The 16,261-nt window shown below is 40.9% G+C and overlaps 1 protein-coding gene across 1 annotated transcript; it reads right to left on the bottom strand.

The window, feature by feature from the left end:
- Positions 1 to 2,624: 2,624 nt before the first annotated feature.
- On the bottom strand, positions 2,625 to 13,797 carry tes (testis derived transcript (3 LIM domains)). The gene is made up of 7 exons (XM_017474655.3): positions 13,568 to 13,797; positions 9,277 to 9,362; positions 8,229 to 8,850; positions 7,095 to 7,466; positions 4,923 to 5,138; positions 4,564 to 4,722; positions 2,625 to 3,210 (listed from the first exon to the last, which is right to left on the bottom strand). Exons 1-7 carry the CDS (start codon positions 13,592 to 13,594, stop codon positions 3,016 to 3,018), a joined length of 1,677 nt encoding a protein of 558 aa, XP_017330144.1. The 5' UTR covers positions 13,595 to 13,797; the 3' UTR covers positions 2,625 to 3,015.
- Between the last annotated feature and the right edge of the window lie 2,464 nt (positions 13,798 to 16,261).

The following is a 16,261-nucleotide window of genomic DNA, read 5'->3' as shown; positions in this document are numbered from 1 at the left end:
TTAGGGAAAGTATGCACTGGTAACAGGAGAGGCTGACGTTCTACCTTCCCGTCTTTGTTTCTGTACTCCACTTATATGTGCAAGGATCAGTTACTACTGCTGGGGCAGATAGCGATCAGGGGTCAGAAGGTAAACCCCGATCCCTGTTCACAGCCTGTTGAGTGAGGAATAAAACAAAACATGGCATGCTCTTTACAGAAAATAATCAACAATGAGAGTTAATGTTACCACCCTGAAGTCCAAAAAGTGTTTTATTCCTCTTAAACCACAGCCATTTGTCCAAAGATGACATTGTTTTGTTTTTTTTAATTAAAGAACGATATTTTGTCAATTTTTATCCACTTATAGTTACATTTAATGTTGCACATCTGAGAAACGGCTCTTATTCACTAATTTTACAACCATTATAGCCTCTCTTTTTTCACTTTCTTAAATATAATCATTTGAGGGGGGGGGGGGGGGGGGGGCAGCTTGCCAAGTTTCACAGAAACCACAAATCACTGACACTGGAGACTCCTTCCATAAATGTTAAATAAATAAACATCTACTTACAGAAAACTTCACCATATAATATATTTAAAGCGTAATGTATTTAATATAAACCTGGGATTTGCAGCTGCACTACTGTCCAACCTGCTGGTATAGAAAATTAATCCGACCAATCAGAATCCAGAATTCATGTCTCCAAAGACACTAAGTGCATTGATACCAAACTATGCTAGTATTATCGTTCGTATTGTTAACTTAGGAACTCTTTTGACTGACTAGCATAGATTTTTCCAGAATTCAGCTGTGTGTGTGTGTGTGTGTGTGGTTGGGGGGGGGGCTCGACTAGCTTTTCTACAGCACTAGCACTGCACTAAACGGCAGAAACGCTTTGCATCTGGTTCTCGTTGACCACAGGCAAATCAGCACATCGTCTAATCCGAGAGCAGCCAGAGCAGGAGCAGGAGCAGGAGAGCAAAGCAGCCGTTTTAGGAGGGTGAGCGAGTTCTGGTGTGTGTGTGCGCGTGTGTGTGTGTTAATGTGCTTGGCATGGAAACCACCATGCAAATCGGTGACATCGAAGGAAAGAATTCCCTCCTGGAAAACTCCGCCCTAAAATACATGGGGTGATCTGAGGGGACTGGGACTGAAGGGCGAGCCTCTACAGTAGCATTCTACACAAAGAGGTAAGGTGACAGGAAACGGCGTCACGTTCTTCAGCCGGCTGCCACTAAAAAACAATAGGAGCTCATTCGAAGCAGGCTTCCTTGAATTGTGCGAGTTTCCACATTCATGTCAAAACATAACATACCGTGCTTGCCTTTTTCCATGAGTGCCTTACGATGGGGTGCATGCTTCTCTTTAGCTCTACGAAAAGGGATCGAACCGAAACTGCAGCACCAGCATGTACCACAAATAAATGAAGGGCATTTATTATACTGTAGCTCTATAAACAGATCACGTAGAACCATCTGGAACCATCCAATAAACCTTTGAAGAACCTCTTTGAAGAGAACATTACATGAAGATGCAAAGTGTTTGTAACTAAAAACATTCCGCGTGTTGTACAGAGAAAAGTGCCATCTAGTGCCTTGTAAAGGTTCTGTGCAGTAGTGTGTCCTTTTATGGCAATCCTTAAAGGTTCCATCGAGAACCCTGCAACAAAATACACCGATCAGCCATAACCTTAAAACCACATGCCTAATATTGTGTAGGTCCGGCTTGTGCCACCAAAACAGCTGTGACCTGTCGAGACATGGACGCCACAAGACCTCTGAACGTGTGCTGTGGTATCTGGCAACAAGACGTTAATAACAGATCCTTTAAGTCCTGTAAGTTGCAAGGTGGGGCCTCCATTGATCGGACATGTTTGTCCGGCACATCCCACAGATGCTCGATCCTATTGAGAACTGGAGAATTTGGAAGCCAAGTCAACACCTTGAGCTCTTGGTCATGTTCCTCAAACCATTCCTGAACAAATTTTCAGCATTATCCACGTGAAAGAGGCCACTGCCATTAGGGAATACCATTGCCATGAAGAGGTGTACTTCAACAACGTTTAGATAGGCGGTACGTGTCAAAGGAACATCCACATGAATGCCAGTGCCCAAGGTTTCCCAGCAGAACATTGCCCAGAGCATCACACTGCCTCCGCCAGCATGCCTTCTTCTCATATTCCTTTCTAAGAAAGTTTTTTACCTTGTAACCAATCAGGTTGCAAGTTGGCAGCAAACCAGAAAAAAAGGGGAAAAAAACAAGATTGTTTGGACATGTCTTGTGCCTTATTTAGCCTTGTTGTCGAACAAATCAAAGATTAACGACAAATATTTCATCGCCAAAATAACAGCGCGTGTATTTACATCTACCTGATGTGCCGTCTCACTTTACCTGCAGACGCATTCAGTCGATTCGCACAGACAGCTTGACTTCTCTTGATTTTCTGCCTCGGAAAGCTACAAAGAAGTCGAACAACCTCCTCGTCGCAAGAGTTACACCAAGCTACACTAATCCAGAGAGCAAGCTAGGCTAGTTAGTTATTTTTAAAATGACAGCAAGGAGGACCAATTGCGCAATTTTTCCTGCAAATTATTTATTACATTACAAGGCCAAGACAATGGAGAGAACAAAAAAAACAAAAACAAAATAAAGTGCGATTTTATTGCTTGAAAAAATGACCGAGTCTGGGAGATCAGATTTGGTGTAATACTGGGTTGGATGGGGACAGCAGCAGGACAGAGACGTGTGTTGTACAGTGTGAGGGCGGTGTGTATACCATTACCAAAGGCAATCTGTCTTTCTCAGCTGATTTACATTTACTGTATCGCTGCCTACCTGCAGGCTGCCGTATTCAAAACCACGCACGGCTTTGAAGATCTTGTGTTAATATGGACGCTATTATTAAGTGAAATTACCAGAAAGGAAAAGAAAAACCAACAACAAGTGCTTGCTGAAAACAATTTGAAACAGTGGTTATAAACAGTGGTTATAAAGTGAGGACTTGGTCGTGTAGCTTGGTCGTGCAGATGTTCTCTACGGCACCATGACCTTCTTCTTGCACTCGACAGAGCAGACCAGTTTCCCCTGCAGGGCCATGAAGCGCTGACCCACGAGACACTTGGAGCAGCCCGAGCACTGAAAACACTGAGGCTCGGCATGCCAGTGGTGCTCGCCGTAGGACACGCGCTGTGCCTCGGGCTCGATCGGCTTCTTACACGATGTGCAGTGCTGCAAACACACACACACAAACAAACACACGCTTTACAACACTGCGCTGTTGAATTCTGCATTCTGATTGGTCAGAAAGTGACGATTCATTTTCCGTAACTCTGCAGGTTCACAGGTTAATATTAATGCACTCGTTCTAATGCAGTCTCGTTTCTATAGCAACGGCTCATTCACAGGGACTCCACATATTAAACAGATTTTTAAAATGGTGTGTATTTGTCAGCATTCATGGAAGGAGTCTCCAGCGAGACATCTTCAGGACAGACGCTTTGCGGTTTCACTTTAACAAGCTAATGACAAGCTGCATTATTTTGTCTTCTCAACTCAAGAGGAAAGAAAAAAAGAAAAAAAAGAAAAAAAGAGGGAAGGGAACGAATGATTATTTGTTTTGCGGACGTTCCAAAACATTAAATGTAACTATAAATGGATAAAAGTAAGACATGTCATTCATTAATAAATACATTTTTAAAAATGTAATCATTGGCAAATTACTGTGGTGTAAACACTTCAGGACTGCTGTTATAGGAAAATAATCAACGTCTGGGAGGTGGATCCCAGGAACTCTTCGTTGTTGATTATTTTCCTACAAAAGCACGACATGCTGCGTTTTATTCCTAATTGTAGTTTTTAATTCTAAACCCACCATTGGTGGACATAACGTCATGGCGATATGATGTATTTAAAGGTTCTCTTACATCAAGAGGAAGTCAAAGCCTTCTCTGTGTTCTTCTAGAGAAAACATGGAAGGTGTTTCACATGAAACAAATTATAGACGTCAAGTTAGATTTAGATCTCGATTCAGAGTTTCCTCCGGGTTCTCCAGTTTCCTCAAACTTTCCTAAAGCATGCGATTGGCTACTCTAAATTGCTCCAAGGTGTGAACGAGTGTGTGTGATGCTCTACGTCTCAGTGTTCCCGGGATAAACTCTGGAAGAGATGGGTCATATGACAAAAATATCATATCATATGACAACTGAAATTTTTGTGATATTATAATTATAATCACATTTATTTACTTATTGATTTTAACACTGAAGTAGGAATAAAAAAAAAAAAAAAAAAAAGTGCTTACTGAAGGTGAATAAACCAAAATGAAGTTTTTTACATCTAATTGTTTGTATCCTAAAAGTTGGATTCATTACGAATAAACAAAATAAAGTCGCAAAGCACATGAAGAGACCAGTATTATTTGCAAGTGAAACATCGTAAATGTTAGTCAAATACCAGTGTGTACACACACGCACACACAGGCAGGAGATGCAAATCAGTGTAATAGTGAGCTAGAAAACAGGAAGAAACAACTAGAATAAGTGTGTGTGTGTGTGTGTGTGTGTGTGCGCATTAGCTCTTTACCACAGCATGGTTCTTCATGTAGCATGGTTGGCACACCGGCTTGTTGTTCTCCATGACGTAGGTTTCTCCAGCCAGAACACAATCACAGTCGAAGCAGCAGAAGTGCTTCAGGTGCCAGTTCTGTCCCTCAGCCTGAGTGTACTCGTTGCTGAAGATGAGCTGAAACACAGACAACGTCACGGAGAAACTTAAAAACAAAGTCCTGAAAAAACAAGCCACAACAAAACGAACACACAAAAAAAGTGATTTTCTTTTAATCACTCAGTGAGTCACTTTTCACTCAAACCAGCAGAGGTACACCACAGCGCTGCTGAATTCTCGATTCTGATTGGTCAAAAGATGATGACTCTTTCTCTCACCTCGTCACAGCCGGCACATCGGGGCTTCTCGCTGTCTCCGTAATGCCTTCCGCAGTACAGCTTGCCCTTCTTCCAGAAGTAGATCATATCCACTAGGAGCTCGTTGCAGGTGCAGCACACGAAGCATCCCGGGTGCCAGAGCTTGTCGTAGCCGGCGCGTTCTGCGTAAACAGCCGGGTCGCCACGGTTCATGACACGCTGGCAGTGATGACAGGCCTGACAGACAGAGACGACGGATATGAGCTTAGGAGATGGGAAATGTATTTATCCAAGGTTTTAGAGCAACAGCAAGACAGTGGCATCGACGCAAGACCTCCTGATCAATATATACATATACAAGTGTTTAGTTTTTACTCTATAGATTATTGTGGAGATTTTATTCTGTATTTATGGAACTGTGTCACCATGTTACTTATCTTTATGTCTTCATAACGGGAATTTCCGACAGCGAGTCGAATGAAAAGCGCGACATAAATTAGAGACACGCAATCAGGTCAAAACAGCTGGAGTATTATCAAGAACCTGCAGTTTGAGCACCTGACACATCCGCCATACTCCCCATGCAACCGGAAGAATTTCTAAAGCAATCCAGACACTAGTTTTCATTTGACTCACTGTCAGAAATGTTGTTCCTAACATTACAAGTGTCTCTGATGACAGAAATGAAAATAAATCCAGCTTGAACTTCAACGTCAGAACAAACAAACTAAGTTTAGCTCAGTAGGATGCTATAAAAATGGAATGATGTGACGAAATCAGATCTAGGCTGGTTTAGGGAAGAAAAGAGTACCATGAACCCGAGTTAGTATTAAATGCTGCGAAGGATATATTTGTAAATAAATATTTCTGGTATTTCATACAGTCTTAAAATAATCGATTAATCAATTATGCAAATGCTCATGAGTTGCAGCGCAACAAATGATAGACCTTTAAAGCTTTAATTTTAAAGCATCTGTGTTTGGAGGAACTTATTCTCATTCCTCCCATTGTTCATCTGGAACTCGGTGTAAATCAGAGCTATCCACCAGCACAGAGGAGCGTTAGGTTATCAGAAAATACCCCATTACATGGCTCCATCTGGTGGTGGGTATGAGGTAGTGCTATCCGCTATCTTCTACTCCCATCCAAAAAAATAAATAAAATAAAAATCAATAAAAAGTAAGAAAAAAATAAGAAATGAGAAGAGAATAAAAGTATAACAGCAAAGACGGGTAAAGAAACCTTAAGCTTAAGCAACCGCCTTATAATTTTTCATTTAAGTCTACTGCAGTTTATCGTCCTAAGTACGTCATATAATATGCATTTACAACGCTCTAAAATAGTTGTATTTAAGTTGTGTTTTTTTTTTTTTTATACAAGATAATATATACAGTACAAATCGAAGAATTTCAAGTCACTGAACACAGCACATTTAATGGCTAGCCAGTTTTGGGATTTTATTCAAAGGTTTGGTTTGTGCTGACTTTGCAGACTTATGCACCCTATTAGATTTAACTGAAGCCATTTCTCCAGAACATTCCCTCGGCATGCAGGAATGTTCTCATACTTCTCAGGGGAAAATCAGCGATCGGGTTTTTAATTACTAACAAACCATGTTCTTTTAAACGCAGCTGTGTCAGTTTATCTGACTTTAACGCTCAGGTGTAGATGATTCATCCCTGTTTAATATTATATGATGTGTAACAAAGCCGAGAGTTGATTTAATTATCCACAGTTCATTAACCTGATCTTTCTGTTAGTCTTGAGGGATGTTATTTTATCAGTATTGCTTTCATTTTGAGTAAAAAAAAAAAAAAAAAAACTGCCAGAAGTTTCCGCGAGGAACTCAATTTCTGCAATCCATTTAATATAGTATGTACCATTCTGGCAATCTGAACCCCTTCATCCAGAACTTAATCCAGAACTACAGTGAGTTCATCTATGATCACTGGTCACAAATTATTCTTTTAACGAAATCCTAATTATTAATAATGGATACGGATTTGATTTGACTTGGGTAAGAGATACAATGCATCTCTTAACATTATACAATGTTTGTGGCTATTTTTAGAATGTGTACATTTTCTAAAACTTCTCAAATCTGTATAATTCGATTACAGGACTCAAATCGAGCCTCTACATCCCCTCTTTCTCATGCCGGTTTCAGGTTTCACATAAAGTAGAACTACTTACGTAGTTACCAGCAGGACCGGCCCCGCTTACAGCCCCTACTGCCCCTGGGATCCCGACCTTCCCCACGGCGGCCGTGCCCTGGTCCCCGGGTGCTCCAGGCTTGGCTCCAGTGCCAGGGCTCTGAAGGGGTCCTGCATGAGCGCCGATCTCCTCCGGGAGGGTCAGGTCTCCGATCCCCAGAGCCTCATCCTTGTACTTGCGCACATACTGCTGCATTTGTTTGACCTCACCAGGTGAGAGCTCGTGGCAGCGCACTGGGTCCTGGTCATGCTCTGGTAGCTGTTTGGCCATCTGCTTCTTGCGATAATCTGCTCCCTGCGTGCCTGCTATGGGCCGCCGCTCTGGTGGCAGCAGCTCCATGTAACGCAGAGCCTGGAGCAGGAATAAGATCATTAGGGAAAGAGATACAAAGAGGAGAGAATGGGGAATGAGTAGCATGTAACAATGTATATGAAGGATTAAATCATGGAAAATATTTTTTAACAATTAAAAAAAAAGCATCCGGGCTTGAAGTGTAAACTGAAAAGGGAAAAGACATTTCTCTACACTAGGTATGTAATGCTATTAAAGGTACAGTTGGTCATTTTTAAAAGTGTTCCTAGACCTATAAGAATCAGATTATTTCAAAGATACACGTGTGATACCGTGAGTCGCAATATTTCCATGCAACCGATCTCGATAATTTCTTTATTTCAGTCTTTTTTTTGTGGCCCAGGAATTTGTTCTACTTAGCTCTTTCCGTAAATGCAACTCATAAGAAAGAAAAGCCTTTATTTGTCACATACATTACAGTACAGCAAAATTCTCCCTTTAAATCGGAAGTTTTTTTTAAGAAGTTGGGGTCAGCCATGAAACAGCACCCCTGGACCTCAGAGACTTAAAGGCCTTGCTCAAGGACGCAATAGTGGCAGCTTGGCAGTGTTGAACTCCCGACCTCTTGATCGGTAACCCAGCGCTTTAACCACTGAGCCACCAATGCCACTGGCCTACATAGTTTCAATAGAAGGGGTGGGGTCAGTTGCTTGTCAAGGCTTTCCTGCAACTTGCAAGCAACATCTGCTTCTTCAAATGTACATAGATCTAAATTATGAACGCATGAAATAAAACCGGACATAGTTGTGCTAGTATCCTTACCAATTTCTGGTCAACCCCAGGAGGAGCCCAATCGTAGGTGACCGCTTTCACCACATCCTTTTTGGCTGCCACAGCAGCAGGAGTGATGGCAGGAGCAACAGGGGCAGCAGAAGGGATACCGTGACCTGCGGCAAAAGAGGCACCAGGGACAGAGGGGAAACCTTGGCCTGCAGCAGAGGGAGCACCCTTGCCAGGGGCAGTGGGAGCGCCCTTGCCGGGGACAGAGGGTGGGCCTTGGCTGGGGACAGACTGACCGCCGACAGATGGGCCGCCAGGGCTGCCGTGGCCGGGGACAGACGGGCCGCCGTGGCCGGGGACAGACGGGCCGCCGTGGCCGGGGACAGACGGGCCGCCGTGGCCGGGGACACCTTGGGAATTGGCAGGACTCACTGTACCTGCAATACCAGCCACTGGAACAGGTACCGCAGTACCAATAGCAGGCGAGCTGATGGTTATGGTGAGCTGGTTCCCTTGGTACGAAGGCACTCCGTCTCTCTTCAGCTTGGCTATGAGGCTCGTGTACTTGGTGTCTTCGAAAAGCCGCCCCACCTTCTGGTTCTCTTCCGTCTGCATTTGCACATCGTGATCCTCTAGCCCGCACTTGCAGTTGCGGCAGATCTTTCTGTTAAAATCATGAATAAGGATGATGAATTTTCTCAGTACTGTCAAAAGGTTATTTTACATTGGAAACCAAAATGAGAACAATATTTGTCCACAGTTTCACCGACTACACGGCCAAACTGGAATCTGCTCCGATATTAGAAAAACACAAGCAGCTAAACTTGAAACTGAGGTGCTGCAATATCATGACAGCACTGGTTTGGTGTCCTGGGCAGGTAATAACATGAAGAGACAACCAACAGAGTTAGAAAACAGAAGTTAAACTTCACAACATAAAGATATCAAGTGCATTAAGAACATGCATCAGTGTCCAGTGTGTCTCATTACATTTATGACAGACGGCTTTATCCAGATCGACTTCCAGAAGTGCTTTGTAGTCCCAGTTAAACAGACAAATCCTTTTACAAATTTGGAGTTATATACAAACCTCCAGAAGTGAAGTTCAAAGCCCTCGCACTTGTCCTTGCATTTCAGACACGCTGCTCCGGCTCCTATCTCATGGCCCAGGGTCATCTGCCAACAGAGTCGCTTAGCGTTAGGCATAAATTCAGCTTTAAACACTTCAAATCCTTGGACAGCAGTTTTTGTTTGGGTTTGGGGCAAATCCAGTGCAATTCAAAACAATGTGTTGATGAGAAATAGAAAGGCTTATGAAGTCATTTACACGCCGACGTCGTTTAATTCTCGTTTTTGATTGGTCAGGAGGTGTTGATAAATTTTCTGAGAGTAATACAACTGCAAATCATGTTCATTCTAATACGTTATCATTTCTATAGTAACAGCTCGTTCACAGCAGGTTCTACAACCGATGCTCCACGTAATCCGATGTTTAATTGTTATGGTGAAGTTTTTTGTAAGGAGTTATTTATGGAAGGAGTCTCCAGTGTAAGGGGTAAAGCTGGAAAACTAAGTTTTCTGACATCTTCAGGACAGAGGACGGGACACTTTGTGGTTTCTCTGTGACATGAAAGGCTATGCTTTTTGTCTTATTAACTTCAAGAGAGGCTGGTGAGGGTAGAAAAGAGTACCATGAGGGAACGACTGATTATAGCTGCTATAACGCAAGTAATAAATTTGTTTAATGGGCCTTCCACAACAGTAAATGTAACTATAAATGGATAAAAAGCATGACGTGTAGTTCCTTAATAAATAGATGTAAATAAGAGTGTTTCATTCTATACTAATGGAAGACAGGCAACTGTCTTAATTCTATTATTTTGATAATTAAATATCCATACTTTTTCTCAACCGTTTTTTTGGAAGTCCACGTCTGACACGAGCATCTTTACAATCCATGCTTCTCCAGATTTCCTACCTCAGACTTGGATTATTTCTAATCCAACAAAAACCTGGTTTTTTCTCCATCTTTTCACACAGACTATTCATTTACATACTTAGGTCATGATATCATGTTCTGCTCTCATGCTGTTTGATATTTCAGTCATTTTCACTTCTGCTGCCAAATTCTCTTACCCCTGTCCCCCCACCCCTTGTTTTTATTCATTTTGAGCACAGATCACTCACAGCCTGCGCACCGAGCCATCCCGACATGGCCATGTCTATATAAGGCCAAGAATTTTGAAGATGTGCAGGAAGCCTGGAGGGCTCAAACATCCTCCTGCTGTTCTCAGAGCAGATGCCTTCACTTCTAAAAACCCAAGGAAGGAACCCAAAACCTGGCGGAATCAGCCAAACACATGGCTTTAAGAGCAGGTTCTAAATAATAGCTATACTCCTAACGCCTCATTTATCATTGTATAGGAATTCATTTATTCGGGAATTACTCGCAACAGCATTTGCACAAGAAATGTGTTGTTCATGAAAATCCAGTTAGTTGGGGGAAGAAAAAAAAACGTTCATATCCTACATTTCGCTCCAGAGTTTGTGTAATTGTACCTGTTAGGAGACTCACTAACTGGCGATGAGTTACAGCCATTTTATATATGGATCACGCTGGAAAGTTTAAATCATTTACTTAATTTTGCAAAACTATATTAATCCATAAATGAAGACAAATAAAACTAGCCTTTCAATGAGGACTAAAGTAATGGCGCCCTTTAAAAGGAGTAAGTGTCAGCGTGTGTCTATGGTAGCTGACACGCTTCAAGAGCTGAGCTGTATTACTGAAGGATTTAGCATACACCACATTCAGGAGACGCTCATTTACCGTTTAGTTGTCATTTTGTTGTTTTAAGCTCTCAGTGAGCTTAGCCTTTTATGGGATTTGTGGGTGTGGACAAATGTGAATCAGCAGAGCCATGATCATGAACATGCTTGCTAGCATGTGAGTACAAATTTTTTTTTTTTTGTAAATGATATTTAGTGTTAAATCAGAAGCACACAATTCACTAATACAAATATATATATATATATATATATATATATATATATATATAAATAAAATACCAGTCCCTGAAGTGATACGAAGACAAATAACCTTGTATTATAGATGAAACTTCTCATGACTCATTGGAGTGCACTGGTTTATATACTGTATCTCAGAGGTTTAGTGAGCTTGACATCATTTCCAAGTCTAGACTGTGCTACTGTGTGGTAAATCACACACTCTGTCAACGTTACACACTCTCCTTAAAGACCTCACATTAGGCAGAGTGTCTTAAAAGTAAACATTTGTCAGTGAGTTTGTCAGTTTTTTTTCCCCCCTGTTCACAGAGTATTTCCATTTTCTACATATGAAAACCAATGACATCATCAAAAGATCTTACATTAAAAAAAAAATTAAAAATATAAAAACACTCCGGCTCCATGTTAAACTCAGCTGAGATTTATGGGTAATAGTAAAGTAATTGTGAGTCTGTAAACAATTACACGGTGAATAAAACTTACCGGGCACTAAACTGTTATTAATCATTATATACTGAGATGATTTGATTTGCAGTATAATCATTTGGAGAAAGCAGTGAGCTTCAGGATAGTCAAAGGTTTAGTTTGAAATTTTGACAGACGTTAGATGGAGGTTATGAAAGTTTTGAAATTCCGAAAACACACTCTCGTCAGCATTTTCTCTGAAGCCACGCCCCCAAAGCATACTTCCACTTTTTGTTTCCTAAACTCAAATCTCCTCAGAAGCAAGTTTGTTCAACACTAAACAAGATTATACCACAGTACTGATGAATTCTGGATTCTGATTGGTCAGAAGGTGTTGATTACTTTTCTGTGTTAGTAGCTCTGACAGCAACGCAGCTGCAAATCACAGGTTTGTATTAATGCGCACGTTCTAATACGTTATCGTTTCTATAGAGATGTGTATTGCGGTGTGTAATGCAAGGTGATGTTTATTTAACATTTGTGGAAGGAGTGCTTTGGGGGTTTCCTCGGGTACTCCGGTTTCCTCCCCCAGTCCAAAGACATGCATTCTAGGCTGATTGGCATCTGTAAATTGTCTATAATGTGTGAATGTGTGCAACTGTGCACTGCATTGGGTTCGGCACCCTGTCCAGGGTGTCCCCCACCTTGTGCCGAGTTCCCTGGGACAGACTCCAGGCTCCCCGTGACCCTGTGTAGGATAAGTGGTATAGAAACTGGATGGCTGGATGAACGGAAGGAGTGTCCAGTGTCAGCAAGTTTTCGAGAGTTTTTACACTATTGCGGTTTCTCAATAACATGACGAGCTGCGTGTCTTTCTGTCATAATAAATTCAAGAGAAGGAAAAAAAAAAAGATTGTTTAGAACTGCTATAACGTAAGCGGTAACAGGAAATAACTTGTCTTAATGTCTTTCTTTAATTAATAAACAACTTAATCGTTGACAAATTGCTGAGCGCATAATTTTTGCTCATTTATTTCTCAAAGATGATATTTTCTGGGCAGCACGGTAGGGGAGTAGTTCCGTGTTGCTGTCTGTGTGGAGTTCTCCTCCTTTATATGTGTGCATTTCTTCTGGGTTTTCCGGTTTCCTCCCACTGTCCAAAAACATGCAGGTAGGTGGATCGACTACGCTAAATCCCCCATAGGTGTCCGAATGTGTGAACGTGTATATGTACGGTGCCCCGTGATGGGCCGACGTCCCATCCGGTGTGAATTCAAACCCTTTGCGCCGTTTTCCCGAGACGGACTCCGGATCCTCCTTCATCCTAACCAGTAAAAAGTACTTACTGAAGTTGAATGAATGAACGAATGAACTAATTAATTTTTCTGTAATTTTGTTAATCAACATATACATTTTACACCTCAAAGTTAACAGTGATTGTTTTTTTTTTACTTGTGATCTTCCTACACATTGGCAATCTATTTACTATTTAATAAGTGATATTTAGATAAGTGACACTTTTTTATGACATGCAAAGTAACGAAAACATATACAGACTGTGGATGTGTTTCAATAATTAAATAATAAACTTTTATGAGTGTATATTCCAGTCCATACTAAACTAAATGGAAAATGACAAACAAGTTTTTTTTTTTTTTTTTTTTTTTTTTTTTTATTTAATTTTTTTGTGAAGTTTTTAGCACTGATTACAGACTTGCACGTGGTTTATTATTTCTCAGATCAGACCTGCTACCTTCAGGGCGTTGCCACATTACCCGGGTCGCTTCCCAAACCACCAAAACTTCACTAAATACTCCATTTTTTAAATAGTACGCTTCATATACTAACCACAACACACTCTTTAGTGCTGTGATATGCGGATTAACATGTGACTGTGATACAGAAGTAAATATAAAGCTTTATAACATCTGATCACGGAACAAACTCACCTTTTTTACTTCCTTCTCGATTTCCATGGTCAACTAAACTCAAGGGGAGCTAGTTAATAAAATGAGTTTTCCAAAAAAAATAATAATAATAATAATAGTGATAATACTAATCCTAGTCGAAGAAAGCAGTTTGGTAAAATGTCCAGTGTGGGATTGGGACAGATCTCTCACTTTTTGCCCCCTCTCTTTCCTGCACCTCTCCTGCTCATCTCATTGTTAAGCAAAGACACTTCCGCTATTTCTCAATGCGCAGCTCCCAGCCAATAGGAACTCACCGTCGGATTGGAAACACCAATCACAGTCGAGAATGAGCGGGGGGGGGGGGGGGGGGGCTGTGTGTGTGAGGGGGAGGGGGAGGAGTGGAGGCGCGCCCTCCAGTGAGAACCTATTGTTCATTGAAGCAGTGACTTACTGCCTCAGACTTCATGGCTTCATTTCATTAATGTCCTGGAATTAACATTTAAATTAAACACCATAAATTATGCAAGGAAGCATAATATGCGTAACATCGTATATTTTTTAATGTCATGGTTTGGGTTGTGACCCTTTTCTCCTTTCTACACAAAGAAACATTTTATTAACTAATTGATCTATCTATCTATCTATCTATCTATTTATTGGTTTATCTACTTAATTATCTATCTAATTATTTATGTATTTATTTTTCACAGGCTATATATTAAATTCAGTCTTAAACTTTCTTTCTCCATTCATTCATTCATTCATTCAGCATAAAACATTCACATTAAATACATAAAATTTTGCCTTTATTTTAAGCTTTAAAGCTATTCATTCATTCCATTATTCATTCATTATTCAGCAGAAAATATCACATTAACATGAACTACACTAAATTCAGCACAAAGCACTTTATTTTCAATGCATTTGTTCATTCATTCATTTATTCAACATAAAATAGACAGGTGCACGGTGGCTTAGTAGTTAGCACGGTCGCTTCACACCTCCAGGGTCGGGGATTCTATTCCCACCTTGGCCCTGTGTGTGTGGAGTTTGCATGTTCTCCCCGTGCTGCGGGGGTTTCCTCCGGGTCCTCTGATTTCCTCTCCCAGTCCAAAGACATGCATGGTAGGCTGATTGGTGTTTCCAAAGTGTCCATAGTGTATGAATGGGTGTGTGAATGTGTGTATGATTGTGCCCTGCTATGGATTGGCAACCTGTCCAGGGTGTACGCCGCCTTGTGCCCAATGCTCCCTGGGATAAGCTCCAGGTTTCCCCGTGACCCTGAAAAGGATAAGTGGTATAAAAGATGGACGGAAAATGCACTAAGACATATATTAAATTAAAGCACTTTATTTTCAGTTATTTATTTATTTTTATTTATCTTTTTTTTTTTTTTAATTGGGTTGTAATTCATTTCTGCTTATCTGTCTGTCTACATTATACGGCCAAACATATGTGTACCTCTGACCGTCACACCAATACTGTATGTGGTTCTTCCACGAACTGTTACGACAAAGTTGGAGGAACACAATTGTATAGAATATCTTTGTATGCTGTAGGATTATAATTTCCCTTCACTGCAACTAAGAGACCCGAACCTGTTCCAGCATGACGACACCCCTGTGCACAAAGCGAGCTCCATGAACACATGGTGTGTCAAGGTTGGAAGAAGGTGGAAGAACTTGAGTGTCCTGCACAGAGCCCTGACCTCAACCCCACTGAACATCTTTGGGATGAACTGGAACTGGAGCCTCCTCACCCAACATCAGTGCCTGATCCCAACCTCACTAATGCAAATCCTCACAGCCACCCTCCTAAATCTAGTGGAAAGCCTTCCCAGAAGAGTGGAGCTTATTATAACAGCAAAGAGGGGATAAGTCTGGAATGGGATGTTCAACAAGGACATATGGGTGTGATGGTCAGGTGTCTACTTACTTTTCACCATCTAGTATGTTTTGCAGAAAATATCACACAGTCTAATGCAGTACAGTAAACTCAGCTACTTCATTTTTACACTTCCGGACTTATCTAAGGAAACTGTGGTTTAGTCGAATGGGTGTGGAGAGTATTACACTGCTCAACTTCAGCACAACAGTGTGTGTGTTTGTGTGTAGAGAGAAACGGAAATATACCATCATCAACATTATCAGTGTCCGCACTCATCTGCCCTCTACAGACGTTAAACAAAGACAAATGAAACCGCTTTCATTTGATTATAGCCAGTAATAATCAGTTACTAATTCTGCTAACTAATGTGACCCTGTGGTCAGATAAAAAAATATTTCAGGTCTAATAAAATGAGTCTACTGAGGTGAATGTAAATACGTTCTACAATCTTGTGTGAATTTTGTACATTATGTATCCATGAGTCATACAAGGTCAAATAGAGGTGTGCTAACTGATGGGTGTGTTTCCCAGCCTTATCTGAGTGTGACCTGTCCCCTCGCTTACTGAGTCAATAAACTGCGTCTCTATATTTAGCCATGTTTTCCCTGGTAAAATTTTTACCTCAAAAGGAAAAAGGTGAGGGGGAAGTTGACAAAACAAACAAATAGTTTTGTTTTTTTTTAAAAAACAACCACAACAATTTGGCATCTTTGCTAATATTACATGAAAATAACATAATAACATATAAGAATGTGGTATATTTCTGTTGATTATATTTTAATACCAAAAATGTACTCTTTTACAATTAAACAATAATGGCGCTGTTGTAACTCCACTTGTGCTTAC

Source organism: Ictalurus punctatus, chromosome 8 (assembly GCF_001660625.3).
Source record: "Ictalurus punctatus breed USDA103 chromosome 8, Coco_2.0, whole genome shotgun sequence".
Classification (NCBI taxonomy): Eukaryota; Metazoa; Chordata; class Actinopteri; order Siluriformes; family Ictaluridae; genus Ictalurus; species Ictalurus punctatus.
This window is presented reverse-complemented; position numbering and strand designations above follow the sequence as displayed.

Excerpts from the sequence above, each read along its gene's own strand:
- tes (XM_017474655.3), bottom strand. The coding sequence starts at position 13,594 with ATGGAAATCGAGAAGGAAGTAAAAAAG. Across the intron at positions 7,467-8,228 it reads CTGGGGTTGACCAGAAATTG|GCTCTGCGTTACATGGAGCT; the intron begins GTAAGGATACTA and ends TTCCTGCTCCAG. Across the intron at positions 3,211-4,563 it reads ACATGAAGAACCATGCTGTG|CACTGCACATCGTGTAAGAA; the intron begins GTAAAGAGCTAA and ends GTGTGTTTGCAG.